At 49.1% G+C, this 21,425-nt stretch overlaps 1 protein-coding gene across 1 annotated transcript; it reads left to right on the top strand.

Annotated features, from left to right (window-relative positions):
• The first annotated feature begins 578 nt into the window (after positions 1 to 578).
• Positions 579 to 18,291, top strand: LOC135263993 (dapper homolog 3-like). Its single transcript, XM_064352539.1, has 4 exons — positions 579 to 1,139; positions 12,163 to 12,292; positions 14,153 to 14,281; positions 16,781 to 18,291. The coding sequence occupies exons 1-4, from the start codon at positions 891 to 893 to the stop codon at positions 18,175 to 18,177; spliced, it is 1,905 nt and encodes a 634-aa protein (XP_064208609.1). The 5' UTR covers positions 579 to 890; the 3' UTR covers positions 18,178 to 18,291.
• The last annotated feature ends 3,134 nt before the right edge of the window (positions 18,292 to 21,425 follow it).

Below are 21,425 nucleotides of genomic sequence, written 5' to 3'. Positions count from 1 at the left end.
TGGAGCCTTACATTATATCATTATATTACATCACCGCCACTTGTCAGTCCCTTTTATCGAGAGCGACGTACGGAAATTGAGAACATCACTGTAACACTCAGGAATGCAAATTCATGTTTGTTCGACTGGCTTACCCTGTTACTGGGTAAACTGTCTACGGAAATGTTGCGAGCTGGGCTGTCTTGTATATCGGTAAAGCAAAAAGTATATTCATTCCGTTTTCACGCAAACAAAAATAGTCTACGAAATTGTTTCTGCTTTGGCTCGCAGGTTAAACATTGATCCGAAGACTGTTCTTGCACTTATCTCGACCATCTAATTGATTACTTGATATTCAATTTCGCTGTTTTCAGAGAGTGATATTACATGCGCTTCCCAGCCAAAAACCAACAGCCCTCTGAGTTTGGGGACTAAGGGTGCGTGTCCGTAGACTGGGTGGTGCACTTACAGACGTGCAGCAAATCGTATTCCGCGAAGGTTTAACTATGCAAACCACGGCACGACGACAAGCGCGGCTGCGTCCAATCAGGGTCGGATTGAAAAGCCATGGGCAGACGAACTCATTAATATTAAGCATGCTTCAGGTTCGAAAACCAATGGAAATAACAGAAGAGTGGACTTGACTAATGAATAGTTGACAGCTGCGAAATGGAAAAGTAAAAGGAGAGAAAGCGCGAGGGATGGTGTGAAGAGGAGCGACGCTAAGCCGCCAGCGCTGCAGCGTTACTCCGGAGAATCCACATGGAATGCGTTATCACAATGAAATCCTATGTTGTTTTTTTTAAAGGTGTATGAATAATTAACGAGTTGGACAAACGCGCAGCCAAAAAAAACAGTGCGATACTGGGATTTCGAATCGATACGAGGGAATAAGGTAAAAGGGGAAAAGTATGTACCGTGCATTATCCTTCCCAATGACGGCGGAGCGTAGTCGGAATAAGGAGCGCCTAGAGGCGAGCTTAGCCGGTCTGCGCGAACTGGAGCTGCTGAAGCAGAGGCAGGAGTTCCTGGTGCTCAGAGCGCTGTCCCTCGGAGACGCCACCCCGGGGCATGCCTCTTGGGGTGACCTCCAGCCACCCCGCTCCGCCCCCCCGGCCCTTAACCGAGCGCAAGACGACTTGACTTTGAGACGTCAGCTGGTAAGTATTTGTTTGGACGGAGTGGCAGCAACGTAACAAAAGTTTAACGTGCAACTCAAAGAGTTCTCGACGTTTTATGTTTCTTTAGGATACTGGTGAAACCGACGAGGTAATGCACATATAACTGCAAGAGCGTTAAAGAGAACGCGACGCGGAAGAATTTCCTCGTATTTGAGCAGACAGTGAACGTTACAACGCAGCTTAATCAATAGGCTGTTATAACTGCTCAGAACGCAACCTATTTTAATGCATTGGAGCGAAGCAACCTCTGCCTCGCTCGTGCGAACGCGATGTTACACGGCATCGTTTTGGTGATGCCTGTGAGCGTGAGCCATTGTCCGGCGGTGCCACGCGGGTCGAAGTCGAATTAAAATGATTAATGATGCCTTTGTTTATATGTGGATCAGATTGTGTCCCACAGTCACAATTTGCATCCCGCAGAGAGAAAGGGCAGTTGGGGGAGGAGTATTTGATCGTTCATACCTCTTACCATTTCCCCTCCTATTGTGCCCAACATACGTTTTTTAAACTTTCTTTTAATTGGATTACATTGACAGCTGTGTAAATCTAACATTTTGACGATTAGCCTATTTGTTGAAAACAATTCACTGAAATAACCAATAGACCATATATCATAACCTGCATATTGTGTTGAGACCATATACTGCTTATAGCAGTTTCCAAATTCTGAAGGAGATTACATTTATTAATATGTTTATTATTTAATTGATCCCACAGAACCATCATTGCAGGGTATTTAAAAAATCTCAAATCTCACTTAGAATACAGTACAATGATCAGTGTCAGGTTTACTTTAACACAGTCTATGAATTCAAGAAGAGTTAAATGTCAGAGTAAAATGTATTCTAATTGAGTTGACTTACTTCGTTATAGAGCCTATCAACACAGTCATCGTATGTGTCACTGTAGAGTTTCATATTGTGCACTTTTGATTCCACAGACCCCAATATACGGCTCAATATATATTCCCAAGCTTTGTATTCTTAGTGATGTTTTAGGGCGTGAAACCAGTATGCAAATGCTGTAGGCCTACATAGATTAAGCCAGGAGGGATGTTGGGGCTCGAAATTTTAGACTCATGATTTCTGTTTGAAATTTAGAGCCACGGATTATCCGAATATCGCCGTTAATTTCCATATTCATGACTGCCAGAACACGAGTCACGTTTTCCTGGTGACTAATTTCAAATATATAAACGGTGCCAGCTGAATTTAAATCTCCGTGTAACAGCCCGACATCCATGCCGGTTAATACCTCTGCCTCCGCTAACAAGCGTGGTATTGTGTGCCAGCAGAACTGATACGCAGTCTTGGCGCAGTCGCGCTGCCTGTCTGGTCGCGAAGCCCACTCACTCACGCAGCCAGTCAGAAGTGGAAATGGCGCACGCGTCTGCCCGCGCTGGAGGACCGTTTGCGTTGCTGGTTTAAATTAAACAGCCCAAGCACACTGGTTCTGTTCAATATCTCCGCCCCGTTTCTCCTTCAGCTTAAGTGCAAACGATTGCCGCGGGTCGCGTGGAATGCTAATGATCTCTGACCTATTCTGGCGATGACTCCGCACTTGCGTTTATGGAAAGCTACAGTGTCTAGAGAAAACTTTGTGACTAACACAAACATGATTTGACTAATAGTATCCCATGAGAAAAGCAATGCCAAAGCTTTTTGCCTTGGTCTTCAACATTTGCATTTTGGAAATGTAAACTTGAAACACCTTTGTTTTTCATTTCTAAAATCGTTATAGTGATGCTGCTTGCTAGAGTTCTGCTTTTGCCTGCCAGTCTGTAATGGAGGAACCCATCTGAGACTCAGTTTGCAGCCTAAGTCTCTGATTGTCCTCACGTATGGTTGACCTAAAGTGGAAACACAGCTTTGGTTCACAACAGAACGTTTGGTTTTGAATCAACCCCACTGGAGTCTAGTTTACCCTGATAGAGTTAATTTTGCTCCTGTAGGACTCATATTAACTCTGTAAGCGATGCATTGTTTGTGTGTGTGTGTGTGTGTGTGTGTGTGTGTGTGTGTGTGTTGCATCTGTCTGTGCACTCGTACACACATGTGGGTTGTGCTATTTTGTAAATTGTTCTGAATTACAGTGTTTGCTAAACACCTAAATTTGTGATTGTAATTAACAGGAATTAACATTTTGCTGTGTGTGTGTATGCGTGTGAGAGAAAGAGGGAGAGAGAGAAAAGAAGAGAGACAGAGGGAGGGGTTTGCTAGAAGGAAGAGCCGGAGACCCAGGGGAGGAATAAGGCATACGGCTGAAGTAATCCAGTGGCACTGCTGTTTCAATTAGTGACTGCAACTCAGCCTCCAGGGAAGAGAGGCTGTTTCAGTTGGTGGTCCTGGCTGTGCTGCAGGGCTTTAGAGGGGTTCTGATTAGATTTAGGGAGAGTTGGGAGGAGAGGTACTCTTGCAGTGGTCGCCTCACACCCAGACCCCCCCCCCCCCCCCCACACACACACACACACCCCGTTTTCCCCTCCATGTGACTGGGGATTATTCCCAGCACCTCGGCGCTGACAGCAAACCAACGACAGACAACAGCTGGGATAGCGCTGCATGCTGACCTCACTCCCGCGAGAGTCTACATGTGTGCGTCAGTGTGTGAGTGTGTGTCTGTCTGTCTGTCTGTGCGCATGTGAGTGTGTGTGTGTGTGCGTGTGTGTATCTGTCTGTGCGTGCCTGTGTGTGTGTGAGAGAGAGTCAAAATTGTCAGTAGCTGTATCATATTCTTTTCCCAGTGTGGCTCTGTGGGTTATAGTGGGAGTTTGAAGTTTGGATAGTCAGGCAGTTCAGCTCCTCTGTGAATGTTGTGGTATCTGTGTACGTGACTGTATTTGTCAGTGTAGGTGTGTCAGTGTGTGTGCGTGTCTGTGTGTCTGTGTGCGTGTATGTGTGTGTGTGTGTGTGTGTGTGTGTGTGTCTGTATGTGTGTGTGTGTGCGTGTGTGCCCACAGGAAGCTGTGAATCCCCCCTCCCCCCCCCACCCCCCGTGTCAGACACAGACACTCAGCAGCTGTGTGGCCATGTGTTACCTGAGCTTCACTCTGTCACGCCCCCCTGCTCCCTCCCTCCCTCTCTCCAGAGCGTGAGAGGGAGCAGCACCGCGTTTCACGCCCAGCTGTGCTATGTAAACATGGCAGGGTGTCCAGGGCACGTGTGTGTGTGTGCGTGTGTGTGTGTGTATACGCGTGGTGTGTGTGGTAATGTGTGTATGCGTTTGTGTGCGTGCATTGGTATGTGTTTGTGCACGTTTGTGTGTTTGTGTGTGTGCGTGTGCATACGTGTGTGTGTGTGTGTGTGTTTGTGCATGCGTATATGTGTGTATTTGTGTGTGTGTGTGTGTGTGTGTGTGTGAGGCAGATGACGGAAGCCGGGCGGCAGGCTCTCTGCAGGTCCAGAGATGACAGGGCTGGAGAAAGCCAGCGGCATCGTGGCTGTAATTACCCAGCATCCCCTCCTCTCCCCTCGCCCCGGCCGCCCCGCTCCCTGGCGCAGCGGCGCAGCAGTGCGCCACCTCCCGCTCGCTGAGAGAAAAGGGGTCGCCGCGGAAACGCTAATTACCGCCCCGGAGGGGCCGGCGTGAGCCAGGATGCGAGCGTCAATTATTCATGAGAACGAAAAGGTTTTTAATTGCGCAGGAATCGCGTCTGTGGACGGCGAGTCACGTGCAGCCGTTGGCGTTCTGCCGCGTAAGTGGGCGGATCCCCGTTCGCGCTCTACGCGTCTGTTCCCGTGCGCGGGTGTGTGTGTCTTTGTGCGCCTCCTGTCCGAGAGTGTCGGCGCATTGACCGATTGACCACGCGTTAAAAAAAACGCTGTGGCGGACCGTGTCCGGTCGCCGCTTCCTGCCTCTCTCCCTCTCCTCCCCGGCCAAGCCGCCATGTTGCCATGGCGACAGCAGGTTACATCATCGGGCTTAGCTAACGATTGTTTGAGCAGATATTATTTTAGAGATCCAGCTGGGCCTCTGAGCTCCGCTCGCTATCCAGCACCAGCCCACCACTGTGATATGACCCGTCAGTAATAAAGTGAAGAGAAACCGCGTGTGTGTGTGTATGTGTGCGCGCGTGTGTTCAACCCTGGTGTGTTCTCACCTAGCTTCAGAGTCAAAGTGTGCATGCTGAATGGTGCCACTGCTGACCTTAATGAGGTTTGACTGAGAGGCTAATTGTGCATATATCTGGACCGACACCATTTAGCGTGCGGTCTTACAGTCGTTCTGTCTGTTTTAATTAAACGTGTCTCCCTTCAGCTTCACAGACTGGGAGTAAAGTGGTTGTTCGGTGGAGCCGAAAGTAATTAACAGAACAAATATTTCGTCGAGGCCGCCGGCCCCGAACGTTCTCTGAAGGGGCGTAAATACAAATGTCAAATAAAGGACCGCTTAACTTCAGGCCCTCACCGCCATATGTCTTTCACACAGAACTGCTTTCAGATTAAGCGTGGAGCTGTCAAAGAGAGAGACCAGAGCTCAATGGGAAAGCTTGAAAAGAAAAAATCTAATTAATTGCAAAAAAACTCATATGAGCAAGGCTAGTGTACCCCCTGGAAGAGAGTTGGAAAGCTTTCTTCCTTGATGTGTCTGATTTCTGTTCAGATCCAGCTCTCGTCTCCCGTGTGAATGTTCGGATGCTTGCTCATTCGTCCTTTGTGGAAAAAGCCAAAACCAAACAGTCGCTGCTGCCTATTTCCCAGACAGCATCGGCACACTGTCAATCATGGCTGCCCAACCATGTTCCTGGAGAGCTGTACCGTCCTTCCTGTAGGTTTCCATTTCAGGACTGCATTTGTATAGCGCTTTTAACCAAAGCGCTTTACAATTGATGCCTCTCATTCACCCATTCACACACACACACTCACACACCAACAGCGAAAGGCTGCCATGCAAGGTACCAATCAGCTCGTTGGGAGCAATTAGGGGTTAGGTGTCTTGCTCAGGGACACTTCGACAAGCCCAGGTCCGGCAGCCCTCCGACTGCCAGACAAACGCTCTTTCCTCCTGAGCTATGTTGCCCCTAATTTGGCACACCTGATTCCACTAATGAGCAGCTCAACCCGGATCTCTAGCTGTTGAACGAGGTGTGCTTCGATAGGGTTGGACTGAAAACCTACGGGACGGTGGATCTCCAGGAACAGGGCTGGGCAGCCCTATGCAGTAAATGATTTTACTGGCACATTAGGTGTGATGTCGCCATATGCACAGCTAGCCGAACACAAACCAGGCGGATGTTGCTACCACTCGGCTGGGACCGTGTGCCACGCCCTATCTCGTGACTTGGCAGGTGGTGATTTGCGGTCGCAGCCGTCCGTCACGCACGCCAGCTCCGTCAGCTCCGCAGTTTCCTCAATGACGTCATGGTGTATGGTGAACTGGAGCGCTCTGAGAATTCAACTCGAGACCAAGCTTATGTGCATCATTTTCATGCCAGCATTGTAAACAGCATTATTCGAAACTCTGACGAACACTGATATAAATAGCCCTGTGGATTACGGAGCTTTAGTTGATCAACGCTCTGTACATAATGTGGATGAATTTCATCTTCTGTGGAACTCGAGCTTGTATTTCACCTCAGTGGCTCATGGCTACAGCACCACAAGATATTTGTCTACTGCCTCTTGATCTTGCTGATCTTTACCTGTTAATATTACTGCCCATCAGCTGGACCCTTCTGAGTGTGTACTGAACACTGCACATAGAAATCTTTGTAATTTCTCATGGGGAATAACCTTGTTTACTTGGCCCCACACATCTAAGCTTAACATCATCTTTGCCATATTTATTTTAACAGGCCAATGGTATCAGGCTACCTGCGGTCTTAAAACGACTTAAGGTAGATAAATTCAGCCCACCTCCCTCCAACCACCATTTGCAAAATGATTTATAGACTTCCAATGATTTGTTTAATTGTAATTAAAGCCAAAGGGGGCTATTTTGAGGAATGTCATGTCTAAGATTATTGTAAGTAAAACACATCTTTTTGTGTTATGGAGGTGGAAATTGAAAATAAATGTTTATACATTGGTTTGTTATTCGATAGCTGTGCATATTTTAACTGAATTTGTCTCCACCTAAGGTTTCTTAGCCTGTACTGTGTGTGTGTGTGTTCTCCCTCTGTTTTCTCTAGCGTTTGTGTGTTTGTGTTCATATTTTATGTATGTACACACACACACACACACACACAATTCAGTCACTGCCTCTGGCTGCTCTGGATTCCCACTGAGGCAGGAGGTGTTTCTCTGCCCAGTCTTCAAAATGTAGGGCTAGCATCTGTAATGCATTGTAATGGCTAAAGAAGCTGCGCTAACAACTAAAAGGTTTTTGGTCCATTTCCCAGCAGGGAGGCCGCAGCTGTACCCTTGAGCAGGCTACTCAACCTGAATTGCTTGGGTAAACATCCAGATAAATAAATAGATTGCGTATAATAATGTAATCTATGTAATTCCCTCTGGATAAGATCGTTTTGCTAAATGCAGGAATGTAATGTAATCAAGTGCTGTTTCAGAAACAGATCTTGCAGATAAGTACTTGTTTCTCATTTATTCAAAGTTGCTCATTTATGATAATTGCTTATCCAGTTAGTTGGTTGTGCTTGATTTATATTATATGTAAACTGCCTTTGAAAAGTGCACTGCTTTCATTTCTACGTCTTTCCCCACAATATTAGTGCCTGTAATCATCTGATTTCTGATTATGAATTAAATTCAATATGCACAGATTACCTTCCTGGAATTTTTATCTCAGTTACTGGTCCTATTTTTCTAAGCACCTTGGAAGTATAGAAAAACAGAACCAGATTGCAAGATTACTACAGTTTAAAAAGTTTTCCTGGTGCTGCAATACTATTAATACTGCCAATTTCCAACAATGCAATCACTCCAACTAGAAAATTCCAAAACATTTCTAAGAAGATTACTGTCAAACTACAGCACACTCGAATGATCGTTTGAATTTAAGTGGAAATGACGTTGACAACTTAACTGTAATTAACTGAAGTAGTCCTCACCGGCAGCAGTCGACGATAATACACCCCCTCAGAAGTCAACGCAGCCATTTTGTCTCCTTCACTTTCCACGGTTCATTAGTCATCAACAGGCCGTTGTCCCTTAAAATAAGTGGCAGGCATCTACGCAGCGCTGACATTTTTTGAAGCGCTTGGCAGAATCTGATTAGCGTATTGACTTGGGTGGGGTGGGACGAGGAGTGTTTGACCTCTGACCTTGCCGTAATGAATTTGGGGCCGTTTTAATCCTGCTGTAATCGAATGGAGAAAAAAAAAAAACACCAACAATCTCAGCCCAGTGTCAGTTAGCAGCCGGCCCGCTATGCTCCACCCATTCGCGAACGTGACCAATGAGAGCGAGGGATGAGGGCCAGCTAATGCGGGGCAACCGGAGTTCAGAGTGGAGATGCGCTAGACGGGTACCCAGAGTGCACCAGCAGGGAACCAGGCTGCTGTGGTTGCTTTATGAGGAACATGTTAAATATCTGGTTTATTTATGAGCAGCGTCCTACAGCACAGTCCTGACCTCTGTAGGGTTCTCTGCAGTTGAGTGACAGTTCTTGCTGTCTGTCCACTTCACTGCTCCAGAACCAGTTGTGTGGATTTCTTCACAAGTCTTTGGTGCGCAAAGAAAGATCCCTTTAACCTATTAAGGTGTACAGATCACTGGAAGATCACAAACATATGATTAGAATGTTCTTAACGGAACATTCTAATGCTGATGTAACAATCACTACTGGTAGTTGAAAGCAATGGAGTTCTAGAACACTAACTTATAATTCTTCCTGTTCTTCCTATTCTTCAACACTCTAATGCTGATGTAACAATCACTACTTGTAACTGAACACTGGCTTAGAATTTTGAAAAATCATTCTAAAAAAACCTACTCTTCAAAGGGTTTAGCCTTACCCTGGAGTCTGAGCAGAAGTGGCGCTCAGGTCTGGATCTGGGGGGAGCGGGGAGGGAGCGGGACAGTGACAGGCGAGAGTGAGACGTCCCCGGCATGAATAAAACAAAAGGGGTGTCAGACCGGCCCGGCGGGGCCGTATGCTTCGGATTGACATGCCGCCCCCCCCCCCCCACCCCATGCGGCGGGGGGTCCCTGGCGTCCCAGTCTGACAGCCTGGTCTGTCACCAGCCCGCCGGGGGGAGGAGGGTGGAGACTCGCTGTCAGCAGACGCTTTGTCAGAGTGACTGACACGTGGAGGCTGATGGGAAACGAACAGGGGGGCCAGGGTGCGACCTCTGTCACCCACACACAGGCTGGAGGAAATGGGAAGAGCCCAGGCTGTGCAGAGCTTTCCTACTATGAATCAGGGACCTCCTGCTTGGATCCTGGAGGAAAGCAGTGCCTACAGCAGTGTCTGCAGGCTTGTTCAGATTTTTTTCACTTGTCTCTTAGAAGAGTAGCCTTTTTGGAATGTTATTATTTAAAATTCTGTCAGTGTTCTAGAACTGTAACTTAGAGTTACCCGTAATGATTGTTACATCAGCATTAGAATGTTCAGCTACAAACATTCTGATCTTACACTTTAAAGTGTTAAATGCTGAAATTACTGTCATTGATTGGCCAAAGAGTCTCAGGAGGACTAGATTGGTTGCTGATTGAAAAGAAACCACAGAGACCTGTAGACGCATCAGCTCTCCTAATCTAGTTTCTCGGGTTTATTATGCTATGAAGACCTCAAAATTTTCCAAAAACCATAATCCATAGAAAGCACTTAGCTGTAGGGGGGAACGGCTAGTTAACGCCAAGCTGCACAGTGGAAAATCCTCCCCCCCCCCACTTCTCTCTGGGAGCATCGCGTAGTTGACTGGAATTTCTCATGTTCCAGCAAAGAGTTTTTACAACCGTCCTGCCATTTTGGCTCTGGCCAAGCGTGTTTCCTGCGCGTGTAAAAATAACATCTCGCTACGAGTCTCACCCCGAGTTCCCCACTCAATCTGACTCTGGCCTTTGGTTTCAGCGCACGTCCTGTGCGGCTGTGTACTTGTTCAGCTCGAGGACTTTATCCCGGCATTATGAGCGAGTGCTGATTCATACATCAAACCCGGCGGTACAGAACACACTGTACAGATTCTTCGCCGCTACCAGCTGTAGGGCATTCTTGCACATGGATTCGCATCCAGTACCCTGAGGCTCTGAAATTGTGGATATGAGCTTCTTTTTTTCCTCATTCTTGGTGTTGTTGTGACCATGTACATTTCAACTGGCAGCTTCTGACTAATTCTCTGTACAGAAAAGGAGGGGTTCTTTTTTTAGCCTAACATCTGTTATTTTATTGCTTTATTCTTTACCCTCTGTACTGTGAGTCTTATTCTGATTTCTCGGTAAAGTGACCTTGGGTGTTTTAAAAGATGCTGTATAAGTTAAATGTATAATTATTATTATCCATTCATCCATTATCTATGCCTTCTTATTGTATAATAATAATAATAAATATAATAATAATAATACAAAATATAATAATAATAAATAAATAAATAATAATAATTGTTATTATTATTATTATTATTATTATATTTAGACATTGATTTTGCTCCTTCATCTCATCTCATATTAGTGGATGGTATGCAGTGTTCTTTTATGCCTGTGCTGTTCAGACTGTTTGTTGTGACTGGTGGAAATTCCTGTGAAGCAGATTTGATGTATGACCTTCAGCAACAGTTTGTTTATACAGAAACTTCCTGCGCTATATGTGTGTGTATGTGAGTGTGAACACTGATGTGTTACTGGGCCTTGTCTGTGTGTGTGTGTGCATGTGTGTGTGTAACTTTGTGTGTAACATGCATGTAATTGTGTGTGTAACTGCATAACTGTGTGTGTGTCTGTTCATGTAACTGTATAACGTATGTGTAACTGTGTGTATAATTCTGTGTATCTTTTTGTAACTGTGTGTGGAACTTTGTGTGTATCTGTGTGTAACTGTCTGTATCTGTGTCTCTGTGGGCCCCCTTTCTCTCTTGATCCATGTCTCTCACGCATCATTCCAAGCTTTTCAAGGGCCCTCCCCCCATTCGGGCCCTGGGCAGTCAGTACCACTTTCCCACTCCCCCTACGACCCCCTTCATGTACTGCTGTATCTGTGGTAACTGTGTGTATCGTGTAACTGTTACACTGTCGTGTACTCTGTGTATCTGTATGTAACCGGTATCTGTGGTAACTGTGTGTACGTGTAACTGTGTGTATCGTGTGTAACTGTGTACTGTGTGTAACTGTGTGTGTATCTGTGTGTAACTGTATGTAGTGTAACGTGTACTGTGTAACTGCGTGTGTATCTGTGTGTAACTGTGTGTAACGTGTATATCTGTGTGTATCTGTGTGTAACGTGTGTGTATCTGTGTGTATCTGTGTGTATCTGTGTGTAACGTGTGTGTATCTGTGTGTAACTGTATGTAACGTGTATATCTGTGTGTATCTGTGTGTAACGTGTGTGTATCTGTGTGTAACTGTATGTAACGTGTATATCTGTGTGTAACGTGTGTGTATCTGTGTGTATCTGTGTGTATCTGTGTATAACTGTATGTAACACGTGTATCTGTGTGTAACTGTGTGTGTATCTGTGTGTAACGTGTGTGTATCTGTGTGTAACTGTATGTAACGTGTATATCTGTGTGTAACTGTATGTAACGTGTATATCTGTGTGTATCTGTGTGTAACGTGTGTGTATCTGTGTATATCTGTGTGTATCTGTGTATATCTGTGTGTATCTGTGTGTAACGTGTGTGTATCTGTGTGTAACCGTATGTAACGTGTATATCTGTGTGTATCTGTGTGTAACTGTGTGTGTATGTGTGTAACTGTGTGTGTATCTGTGTGTAACGCGTGTATATCTGTGTGTATCTGTGTGTAACTGTGTGTGTATCTGTGTGTAACGCGTGTATATCTGTGTATATCTGTGTGTATCTGTGTGTAACTGTGTGTGTATCTGTGTGTAACGCGTGTATATCTGTGTATATCTGTGTGTATCTGTGTGTAACGTGTGTGTGTCACAGAACAGCCTGCAGTGCGCATCCTGGGGCCTGATGGCAGAGCTGGAGCAGCAGGTGGGGGAGCTGAGGGTGGAGGCGGAGCCTGTCTGTGACGAGCCACCTGGCGACAAGGGAGACAGCCGGCCCAGCTCAGGTACCGCCCGTCCACCCCTAAACCCCGCCAAACACCACACCAGGACCTACCCGTAAAACTGACACACTGAGGGATTCAGCACGAGTGCAGAATGATAGGCTTCCAAGTGACTCTTTGAATCACGAAACCATAAATTATTCATTAACATGGGAATGCTCTTTGTTTTGTCTTCTTGCTGTACAACAGATTGAACATCTGGAATTAATTAATTTAGAAAACCAAATCAAAAATAGCATAAATGCTGCGCAAAACAACATTAAATTTTCAAGAGCTTGATGCCTGGCAGCTTAAATCTCAGTCGAATCCTAAGCTCCGGTTATATCGGTTATTAAACTTTAATTGGATTCGCCCGCTGATGACTCGGCGTGATGAGAAACCGTGTGACATTTACCGGGGTTCTGCAGAAGCGGTATTAGTGGTGTCCTTTCTCGCTGAGCCCAAGACGGCTGAACGCGCTGGCTGGAGTCTTAGCCGCGCGCTGTTTGTGTTGGAGAGAGAAGAGAGAGGGAGACGGGAGGAACAGCTGGGTTTACCGCTGCCGAATCCAACGGGCTTTTGGTCGCGGTCACGTTTCTAAATCGCGGATTTACGAAGCTGCTGCGTGAGCGCGTTCACCGGTTCACGTCGAATCCAAAGCAAACAATAAGGAGAAATTTATCGGTTCACGTGTGCGCTTTGTCTCTGTCGGGACAGCAGAAGATCTGACCCAAAAAGCCCTTCTTCGGTTTTTCATTCTACATCAGTTTTCAAGTCTACTTTAAACAATTCATGAGAGTGTAACAACTCCAGCTTCATAATAAATTATAGATATAAGGAATATCTCCCTTCTATATCTATAACTCAGCCAATGCTTTGAAAAAAAATTATACATATATATATATATATATATATATATATATATATATAATCCAACTGCACATTTTGCACATGTGGGAAATTTAAAATGTTAAAAGTTGACCACAGACTCACTCACTTCTATGTACTGGAAGAATTTATAGTGAGACTCTTTTTCCTTTCAGTATGCCTTCACAATCTTATTGCATGCAATGGGTGAAAACAAATTTTCACTGATACTAATCATTATGTTGCTGGAATGAAGCATATGATTGATGGCTTTTGTTATTAAAAAACACAGAAAATGATTTTGGGTGCCGCTTTTTGAACGAGCCGCCTTTTATTAAGAGAGTTTTGAGATGTTCGCTCATTTTGGCTCTTGCTGCCGTTAGCCGTGTATCGGTTTCCTTCCCACACTCATTGTATTTGTTGTTCAGTTGGCTCCATCTGTCATGTTTGCTTTGTGTTAAAAATGCTATTGTTCTGGGTTTTCAAAAGGTGTTTCACGCCATGAAATCGCAAGTTCCACGCTTTCGTCATTCGAACACATTTTGTCCGTGTACCAAATATAGGACTTTGACTATTGCTGTTATGTTCCTATGCTACATGCTGGCCAACTTATAATTACTTATAATTGCAATGCTGTGCTCAAAGATTGTTTATTATTTACATTTACATTTATGTAAGCCTTTAAGGTGTAAGATCAAAATATGTGATTAAAATGTCCTTAACTGAACATTCTAATGCTGATATAATAATCGCTACTGGTAACTGAAAGCAATGGAGTTCTGGACTACTGGCTTAGAATTTTGAAGAAAACATTTTAAAAAACGTACTCTTCAAAGGGTGAAGAAACTGTAAAAAATAAACACGCACATATAAAGGACTAATGAAATATATTTGAGCTGGAACTGGTGTTTTTTTTGCGGGGACTCCAGGGAGTGTGTGTTTGCTACGGCAGGTATGCAAGCAGTCATGGCGGGGTCCCGCTTCCACGGCTACTGACAACCATCTTTGTCCCGCCAGGGTTCTACGAGCCCAGCGAGGTGCAGTCCTCGGCCGGCCTGTCCGACTCCTCAGTTTTCGGGGAGCTCTCCCCCGGCCCCGTCCGGGCAGTGAGGGCCGCCTACGCCGGCGAGAGGCCCAAGTCTGTGGGTGAGCCCCCCCCCTTCCCCCTCCCAATTCCACCCTTCACGTGTCAGCTCCACTTGATCCCGGTTCTTGGGTTTTTTTTGTTTTTTTTTTCCGGAACGTTCCCCGGCAGCCGGAGACTTAGCAGCCAGCAGCAGGGCTGGCAGCGGGAGATCCACGCTGGCTTCGCCTTTCCCCCGTGGGGGCGACGCTTAAAGGGCCAGATCTTATTTAACGCCGCGAGGGTGTCGGAATCCCAGACGAGCGTGTGAAAAAAAAAAACAAGCACAGAGCCGTGCCGGCGCGATCGCATCAGTACACAGTTAAAAACGGTTTATGTCACACAGTGAAAAGGTTCAGCGTCACATCGACTCTTTCAGAGTACACATTGTCCCTGTTGAATTTGTACGTACTCTGTTGGAGTTGAGTTCTTACGTCCAGTTTACTGCGCACCGCAGTGAATACATTACATCGCATGTCATTTGGCAGATTCTTTCATTCGAAGCGATGTATAAATAGCCGTGTGGCGTTGAATGTGGGTTTGGGTAAGGGTCAGGCCGTTGGCTAATGAAAGAGTTAAACAGCGCCCTGGAGTGCTGCTGTCCTGCTGCTCTTTAATTGCATCAGAAAAAGTTCTGGGGAGATTAAGAGACGGCCTTCAGGTCAGTCATGAGACGCACAAGGCTGCTCTGTGTGGAGCTGAGCGGGCAAACAGCTCCACAGCCGAGACAGAGAGAAAGGTCTTCTGCACCGGAATGCAGTCTGCGCTCACTCTCCCTGACACACACACACACAGACGCACACACACACACACACACACACACACACACACAGACACACACACACACACACACACACACTCTGAGGCGCACACACACACACACAGAGGCACACACACACACAGACACACAGAGGCACACACATGCACACACAGGCGCACACACACACATGTGCACACAGAGGCACACACACACACATTCAGTCTGAAGCACAAGTGCACACACACGCCCAATGTGCAACTATATCTATCCAAACACACAGGGTCTGTAAAATAGCACACAAAGACATTCAGTCTGATACCCAGGCACAAACAGACACACAATCACACACACACAGGACACACTAATGTAAAGCACACACTCCAGACACACGCGCAGCCGAAGGCCGCTCACAAAGAACACTTCGTTACGCGAGTTTCTGCTCGACCGCTTTTCCTCGCTCGACCTTCGCCGAGAACAGACGGCGGCGGCGGTTAGGGGAGACGCGCCCCCCCCGCGGGGCCGCGGTCTCTCCGCGAGAGACGGCCTTGAGCGTCGCGAGACGCTTCGTCGCACGGCCGCAACGAGCGGCCTCTCTCAGACCGCTGCCGCGTCCGCCCGGTCTGCGGTCGAGCGAGAGGGCCGCGCGGCTAGCCGTTAGCGCCTGCGGCCGAGCGTCCGTCGCGTCTGGACCCGTCTCCGCGCCGTGCGTCCGGAGCTACGTGACCCGTCCGGAGCCGGCAGAGTGCGTGTTGTGTCTCCAGCCGCCCGCGGCAGTTATCGTGTCTGCCGCTCGCTGTGTTGTCCGCACACGTGCACGACCTTAGAACATGGAGCGCAGGTATTCACAGAGGAATACATCGGGTATTCAGTGAGGTACACAGTGTACAGTTGACCAGGGTTGGGGGTCCAATTCTGTTTCTATTCAGTCAATTCGAGAAATCTTTTTTTTTTTCTGAAACATTATGTTCTGTTAAGATTTTTCATTCAACCGACTGAATTTCAGTTTATTTACTTTTTATTGACTGAACTGAAATGGAACCCAAATGTGATGACAAGAACAGGCCATTCAGCCCATCTTGGCTTGTCATTTATCTACAGTCAGGGGTGGTTCCTGATGGGGCGTCACTGTTCTATTTTCGGTTTCTACCAATTTAGTTTCCACCAAAATACCAGAAAGACACAGCCCTCCGGGATTGGGGTCACCCACCCCTGCTCTAGAGGGTATCCATCAGCGTGTCAAGCTTGAACCTGGTCACCTCAATGATCTCTAACTCTGCTGCATGACCTGGCAGGCTCTTCCACATTCTGACCACTCTCTTCTTGCTTGCTTGTTTTGTGTGTTGCACATACTGCACACACAACCTTATAAGATGTGAGCTTGCAGGATATGCATAGTGATTAGAACAGGGCTTTCAGCCCAATAGGGTTTGTCATTTATCTTCAGACTAGAGGGCATCCAACACTGTGTCAAGCCTTGAGTGGGGCACCCCAAGAGTGTGGTTGAGCTGAGAGCATGCGATAATGAGTATGTGTGCATGTGGGTGTGTGTACATGTGTGTGTGTGTGTGTGTGTCTGTGTGTGTGTATGTATTTGTGTGTGTATGTGTTTTTGTGTGTGTGTGTGGGTCTGCGTGTTTACAGTATGTGTGTGTGTGTGTGTGTATGTATGTATGTATGTATGTGTGTGTGTGTGCATATATATGTGTTTGTGTGTGTATGTATAGTGTGTGTGTAATTTTAGCTTTGTGTTCTCTCTCTTTAGGGGATGTGTTCGTGGCGAACCGGGACGGGCTTTTGGAGACCGGCCCCCTTTCCCTGGTGCCGCGCTCCTTCTCGGCGCCGTACCCATCCCTGGAGGGCATCGAGGAGGGCCTGGGCGAGGAGGAGGCCTGGGTGTGGGACCCCAGCGGCCCCTCGGGCCTGGAGGACGAGCCCACGGCCGAGGACTACCAGCAGGCCCGGCGGGTGCACTCCTACATCCTGGGCCTGATCCAGCGCCGGGCCCTGCCCCAGAGGCCCTGCAAGCCGCGCACCAGCCTGGGGCCCGACTTCCGCGCCGTGGCCCGGCAGAGCAGCCTGTGCCGCAAGGAGCCCGAGCTCCGGCCCGCGGCCCCCGAGGCCCCCCCCGTCTGGGCCTGCCGCGGCCCCGAGCAGGAGGAGCCGTACGGGGGCCCGGAGGAGCCCCTGCCTCTGCTCTACGCCCGTCCCAGGCCCGCCTGTCTGGCGGGGATCCGGTCCGCCTCGCTGGACTTCCCCTGCGGAGTGCGGGACCCCGCGGCCGAGGAGGGGGACTCGCCCCGTTTCCACGGCTACCCGCCGCCGGAGGACCGGCTGGTGAACGCCCAGTACATCCCTGCCCAGCCCTGCCGCGCCCCCGCCCGAGGCCCCGCCCACCGGGCCCCGCCCCCTCCCCCGCCCAAACCCGGCCGGGCCTCCTGCTCCCCGGAGGGGCCGCCCCAGAGGGCCCGGCCCGCCCCCAAAAAGTGCCGCCTGAGCGAGGAGCGGGCCCCGGGCCCCCGGAAGCCCAGCCGGAAGGCGTGCCGCTCGCAGTCGGAGAACAGCCTGGTGGGGGGCCAGCGGGGGGGCGCGGCCGAGCGCAAGTACAACACGGTGGAGCGGGACGGGGGGCGGGGGGGCCAGCCCAGGACCAGGCGGCCCCCGCCGGTGGGCGCCGGCTGCCGCCGCTGGCGCTCCACGCTGGAGCTGAGCCAGGACGAGGCCGAGCTCCCGGGCGACCAGGCGCCGCGAAGGGCGGCCCGCAAGCCCCGCCTCCCGCCTCCGTACCCCTACGGCCACGCCCACGGCCCCGCCCTCCCGCCGCACCCCCGCCACCTGGCCGAGTACCTGGAGCGCGGGCCGCCGTGCCGGCCGGAGGAGGGCTACGCGCTGCCGCCCCCCGGTGGCGAGTCCGAGTCCAGCCTGAGCGAGGCCGACTCGCCCGGCTCCACCTCGCTCTCCAGCGACTCGGAGGAGAGCGGCGGGGGCCTGGTGTGGCCCCAGCAGCTGCCCCCGCAGCTGGCCCCGCCCTCCGTCTCGCCCCCCACCCCGCCCGGGGCCGCTCCCCCCAAGGCCTTCGTCAAGATCAAGGCCTCTCACGCGCTCAAGAAGAAGATCCTGCGGTTCCGAACGGGGTCCCTCAAAGTCATGACCACCGTCTGAGACTACAACTCCCACAATCCCCTTGTACAGCTGCCTCATCTGTCTGCACCATGCCCAACACTGCAAAAAAAAGTGTCTTAACAAGTGTTTTAGTCTTGTAAAGTGTCTTAAAATCTCTCATGTAGAAAATATTTGCTTGTTTTCAATTACTTTTTTTGACAATTGAAATCGCCTTAACCCGTTGGCAATCCTTGAAACCTTGAAAAGATTTTAAGGCACTTTATAATACTAAAAAACTTGTGAAGATTGACTTATTTTTTGAGTTTTGCAGTGATTGCGTGTCTCCGTTGACCACGCAGGCGAAATGCTTCAGAGTTATTCCATCCCCCCGCTCCCTCCCCTTAACCGCTTGTTTCTAAGAGCCGACGCCGCGCGCCTCGTTAAAGTTAACGACCGTGCTAATGACTCATTGTGGGGCACTCCGGCGACGCTACGCTAAAGCAGCGGGGGTCCCCCGGCTCACCTCCGGCCCCAGTCGGCCCCTGCCGGTGCCAGACGCAGGGGCCACGCCCGTGAACCGGAGGGATTCGACCGGAGAAATGTCCTCCTTTCTCGCTCCCTCCGCTCCGCCGCTGCTCTCCGGCCTGAGTGGGGCCGCTCCCAGCACGCAGCGGACTCCCATGATCCCCTGCCACGCACGCAGCGGAACCACACCTGTAAATGTCTGTACATACCCACGAGGCCTTGTGTTTATGAATGTAATCCTGTGCGTGAGGAGACGTGACCGACGGCAGTATTAACTGAACCCTTCGGTTAGCGAACCCGTAGGGACAAAGGCACACACACACACGCACTCATACACACACACGCATGCACTCACACACACACACGCACTCATACACACACACGCATGCACTCACACACACGCACATGCACACACACACACATGCACTACCACCACGCACTCATACACACACACACGCGCACACACACACGCATGCATCACACACACACACACCACCAACACACACACGCATGCACTCACACACACACGCACTCATACACACACACACATGCACTCACACACACGCACTCATACACACACACACGCGCACACACACACGCATGCATTCACACACACACACACACTCATACACACACACGCATGCACTCACACACACACACACGCACTCATACACACACGCACGCGCACACACACGCATGCACTCACACACACACGCACTCATACACACACACGCACGCGCACACACACTCATACACACACACGCACACACACGCACTCATACACACACGCACACACACACTACACACACGCACACACACACCCACATGCACTCATACACATACACACAACAGGGCCTGCGTTCTGTCAGGAGGAGGAACTCCTCTGAAGAGATCTCAGCGCGCGGTTAGCTAACATGGCCGCCGCGTGCGGTGTGTAAAGATGTGCTTTCTGCAGCCGGATCATCGCAGGGTTCTCAGGTTAAAAGCGCTGAAAGTTCACACAGAGCCTTTGCACACCAAAAATCTGCAGATGGAAGTACATTTGTGCCAATAAAAAAAAGATTAAAAAAAAAAAAAAGTTTGTTCTAGAAGTTATTTTGCTAAAATATCGACCCTTATGTGTTTGAATTGTGTAACTGTAACGAGTTGCTTAAAGAACAGTGATCACTTCAGCATCCAATTAACTGTAATAAGTGACCTTGAACACAATGCACTTGATTACTGAACAATCAGCTGCAAAATTAACATTTTAGATTTATACTTTTCAAATGTTCAAAATAAATTACACCATGCATTTAAATTTAGGCATTTAAGACATTCTTATCTAGAGAAACTTACAAAAGTGCACCATGAAGGTTTAGGCAACAGGAAGAGATGATGTCATCGGTGTCTCAATCTACAGGACTAGCCAATGCATAAACATACAGCATAACAGTGAGCTTGACTGGCATTTTTTTTAATGAATAAATTTGGTATGCAATGTAGGTCTGTGCATGTCCAATTCCCGACTTTCTGCAAACGCAGCCGTATTCTTACAGGACCCCCTCTTGCAGATTCAGGAGGGTGTGGACAGCCCCACAGTTCTCCTCTGAAACGTGGTGCCGCATGACTGCTTTTAACACTGCTGACCACAGCTCTGCGCACACAGACAGGAGACAGAGGAGGACCGACAGGTATTTTTAAAGCAGATGACACTGAACACCTCGAGCACTGCAGACTGGAGCGGTGTAGACTAAGAGCTTCCCCGGAGGGTACACACCCAGTTTCCCAGCTCTCAAATCATCTCTGCTACTGGTAAAACAGGAAGTGGACAGAGGTGTTCCAGTCAGCCATTGGCCGGGCCCTCGCCAAAGGGGAGGGGCCGCGCGCCGTTGCCGTTCCGGTCTGTCGTGTCATCGTCGGGGCAACCGAGCTCAGGAATGCGCTCTGATGTAAACACTTAATCAGCTTCTCCCGTGAGAGCTAACGAGGCAATTAGTCCCCCACTGTGCCTTAATGAGCCGCAACCGATTTCCCACACGCGCAGCCCTCGAGACTCTGAGATGGATACGGGGGGAAAAGGCACATGAAAAATCACAGAGCCAGCGCTATGCCCCAGAGGTACATACTGTGGGCCCGTAACATACAGCGTGTACGTACGCACAGACAGCGCGCCACACCGCAGAAACTCACTGCGGAAACTTTCACACGTACACACACACACAGTGCGCTACTCTACACTGCTGCTCTTGTGATCCCAAGCACATATACAAAAAGACACAGACTCTGGCCTGACGAAAGCCCTCCCGCTAACAAGCACAGCTTTGTGCCTCGGTTAGCATAGTGCGCTACTCAGACAGTGGGAAGTGAGTAAGAAAAGGGAGAGAGAGAGAGAGAGAGAGAGTGGGTGCCGTTGTTTTTGGCCGGGCTAACAGTCAGACTATACAGTCGCGCCCTCGGCCGCTCGGTTCGCGCTGAGAGCAAACTGCACACAGGAAACGGGAGTGCTGAGCGGACCCAGCTGGGCAGGCAGGGCTCCAGGACTGGGGACACACGGGCCCCGCTCATACCCAGGGCCCGCGGGACGGGAAGCGCCGAACAGGGTGGCCCACGCTCCGGCGGAGAGAGAGAGGAGAGAAGAAAGAAGCTTCTGTGACCCGCCCACCCCCACCCTGCTCTCTCTCTCTCTCTCTCTCTGTCTCTCAATCACTCTCTCTCTCCCCCTCTCAGTCACTCGCTTTCTCTGTCTCTCTCCCTCTCTCTGTCACTTTCTCTCTCCTCCCTCTTGCTCTGTCTCTCTCTGT

Source organism: Anguilla rostrata, chromosome 9 (genome assembly GCF_018555375.3).
Source record: "Anguilla rostrata isolate EN2019 chromosome 9, ASM1855537v3, whole genome shotgun sequence".
NCBI classification, from domain to species: Eukaryota; Metazoa; Chordata; class Actinopteri; order Anguilliformes; family Anguillidae; genus Anguilla; species Anguilla rostrata.
This window is presented reverse-complemented; position numbering and strand designations above follow the sequence as displayed.